This window comes from Cryptomeria japonica, chromosome 6, assembly GCF_030272615.1.
Source record: "Cryptomeria japonica chromosome 6, Sugi_1.0, whole genome shotgun sequence".
In the NCBI taxonomy this organism is placed as follows: Eukaryota; Viridiplantae; Streptophyta; class Pinopsida; order Cupressales; family Cupressaceae; genus Cryptomeria; species Cryptomeria japonica.
Genome location: NC_081410.1, coordinates 503588738 through 503592072, shown reverse-complemented (window position 1 = coordinate 503592072; position 3335 = coordinate 503588738). Strand labels below are relative to the sequence as shown.

At 30.0% G+C, this 3335-nt stretch overlaps 1 protein-coding gene across 1 annotated transcript; it reads left to right on the top strand.

Annotated features, from left to right (window-relative positions):
* The first annotated feature begins 1915 nt into the window (after positions 1 to 1915).
* On the top strand, positions 1916 to 2653 carry LOC131052805 (uncharacterized protein At1g76070-like). Its single transcript, XM_057987429.2, has one exon. The coding sequence runs from the start codon at positions 1916 to 1918 to the stop codon at positions 2651 to 2653; it is 738 nt and encodes a 245-aa protein (XP_057843412.2).
* The last annotated feature ends 682 nt before the right edge of the window (positions 2654 to 3335 follow it).

The window sequence follows — 3335 nt, the reverse complement described above, 5'->3', positions numbered from 1 at the left end:
ATGAGCTAAGACAATGAATGAAAGTATAAAAATCAGCATTAGCTCTTTAAAATAAAAGAAAATGGTTGAAGACAGATAGAATAATTTACCATGAGCCAAACTCACATAAAATATATCGCTTATAGACTTATTATAGAATAAAACTACTCTAAGTCAAATGATCTTGTGTTAAGGAGGACAAGGACATGCAATTTTCAACACCCAAAAATATTTAATAGTACAATTAATTTATGTCGTATTAAAAAAATGAAACTTTATATATTTTATATATTAAATGTTTTCTATCTATAAGCTCCTCATAATTAAAATGGAAAGTGTATAATTAATGCAGTTCATGTTTATCTTCTTTGAAAAGTGTAACTTTATACATTTTATATATTAAATATCCTACTAGTTTTAGGCTCCTCGTGAATAGAATGTTTATAAATAAAATGGTAAACAATATAAAAGTAAAAATAATTATTATACAATAAAATAAAATAAAAAATTCAACAACTTATTTGTCTTATAAAGAATTTAAACCATTATATAGTCTGACATAAACTTTAAAGTGATTAAATATCTAATTAATGAAATATGAGAAACTAGAAGAGCATAATGGTTATGTGAGAGAAACATCATATTATTTTTAAAAGTATTTTATTGTAAATGAATGACTCTAATGAATACCTTTAAAGTGATTAAATATCTAATTAATGAAATATGAGAAACTAGAAGAGCATAATAGTTATGTAAGAGAAACATCATATTATTTTTAAAAGTATTTTATTTTAAATGAATGACTCTAATGGATACAAGTGTGGAGGTAACTCTCTATTTATAAATTAATCTTAAGTGTGGAGGTAACTCTCTATTTCATGCCAACAGAAGTGATGTAACAATGGAAGCGACCTTTGAACTAATATAATGATAGAAATAATTTCAACACAACTTTTTTAATTATGTTTTTTTTGAAAGGAAAGACAATTTTTAGAAGTTCCAAGAGAGTTTTTTGGATTTTTTCAATTATATAATAGACAAAAAAAAGTTGAATAAACAAACATATTATATAATTGAAAAAAATCCAACAAACTCCCCCTCTTACACGTTTCCAAAAAAAATCATTCCTTAAAAAAACCACAATCAATATCGTTTAAATCTGAAAATTGCTCCTACCATTAAAAAATCCTCACATCAAATTAAAAATTAGTCCAAAAATAAATAAATAAATAAATAGATTATATTTTTTCAATTATATAATAGAAAAAAAAAAGTCGAATAAACAAACATATTATATAATTGACCCGCTCTTACACATTTCCAAAAAAAATCATTCTTTAAAAGAACAACATTCATTAAATCTGCAAATTACTCCTACAAATAAAAAATTCTCACATCAAGTTAAAAATTAGCCCAAAAATAAATAAATAAAACGAACACCCGCGATAAAACACCCAAGACAACCCAAGATAAATTGTCCTTAAATCATTAAAAAAAAACTTTAAAAACATCATGTCGCATTGATAAAGACATTTGATAAACAACTCAACCCCACCAAACAATAGAAAACCAGAGAGTTCAGCTCCAAAGAAGAGCATCCTTAACCAATTTTAGAGGCCGGCAGAAATGGTATAAACCGGGAGTAAGATAAATACTTTAAAAACCCAAATCAAATTACGTTACGTTATCCAAACTTTTTTAAAATACCAAGTTTGTCTTGGTCTGAATTCCAGGAGTCTAACTACACGAAATGCTAACCTATTCTGTCTGTATAAAATCTCCGAAGCTCAATCAAGCGAAGAAGCAGTCATAAGTTCGCCAGGAAAAAAAAATCTTTACGCAGCCATTAAAGAAGGCTGTTAACATATCAGTAAAAAGTTCAAGCAAAACAAAAATGAAAGGAGATTGCGATTCTAAGGTAGTATGCTGGACTACAATGGAGGTAAATCACAGAGGGAATAAACAAGAAAAGAAATTTGATGATTTAGAGCCTCCATCACCGATTTCAAAGGTATTTTCGTGCATTTCAAAGGCGGCATCGATGAAATCATATGCAATAGCGCCCTTCAGTCCCGAGTACTCCTTCAGAGTTAAATCGATTGGCTCCAGAGGCCATTCTGGGCCCATTATACCTATTATCCCTAAAGAAGCTTTGAGATCGAAGAGAGGTGGCGGGCTCGAATCCCAGGAGCCTGGTTCTCCCAAGGTGTCCTGTATTGGCCAGGTTAAGCTCAAGGCAAAAGGCAGCCGCAATTTGAATTGCAAGGATAAGGGCGGGTCCAGGGTTCGACCCCCTTTAACGCTCAAAGAATTGGGGAGGATGGTGAAGGTGAGTAGACTTTTTCTGGGCAAGATGCAGACTGAAAAGGCAGTTTCAGTTTCAGTTTCAGCTCAGCTGCCCAAGGACGAGGGAAATGAATGTTCTTCTGTTGGGCAGATGAAAAGATTTGCGTCCAGGCGTGAGTCCCCTGCGCTTGCAAATTTTTATGCACATTCACAAGATTTAGTAAATGAAAAGGATGAATGTGGGGCTTTTTCTGAAGATGATGAGGTGTGTGAGGTTAATTTATCGTCTGTGATCGCTGAATTGAAGTCTCGGACAAATTCTGAAATACGTTTGTGGGAACGGAGTCACGTTGAATTTTCTCAGACCCCATCGGCGGAGGGCAGATAAGCTTTTTTTTTCTTTTGTTTTTTCCTATCGTGATCATTTTTGTTTTTTTGGAATCCATGGGTTATTAGGGACATTGTATTTGAAGTTTACAGTATATTTTTGGCTTAGTTTTGTTATAGCCAATATCCAGAACGGCACTAAAAGTTTATTTTTTCATTAGCACATACCATTACAAAATAAAATGTACATGGAGAATGTTCATATTATTAAGTTTGTTTTTTGAGTTTGAATGTTGAAATATTCACTAAATCTTCTTTAGTTTGTATGTTTGAAATTTTAACTATGAAATTTTAATTTTAGTTAAAGTAGGTTTGATTTCAGATTGCTGTTGTTTATATGTGTAAGTATAAAAGAGTTGACAAAAATAGTTCAATTGAAAAGATTAAAGTTAATTATTCAAAAGAATTGTCTTAAGCACATATCTTACATTTCTATATAAGATTATTATTGAGCAAAATTAATAATGTTTGAATCCGTCAAAGATAGTTTACATGATTCTAAGAATTTCATCCTTATTACATTATGTTGATCTTAATCATAAATATAATTTATTAAAAAAAAGTCATGAATTGCAATAACAATTCAAAAAATTCTCTTTAATAAGAATTTATTTTTTATGTATTTAGAACCTTCCCAAAATATTTAAGTACAATTGTATAGATGATTGAATAAAAAAATTTGT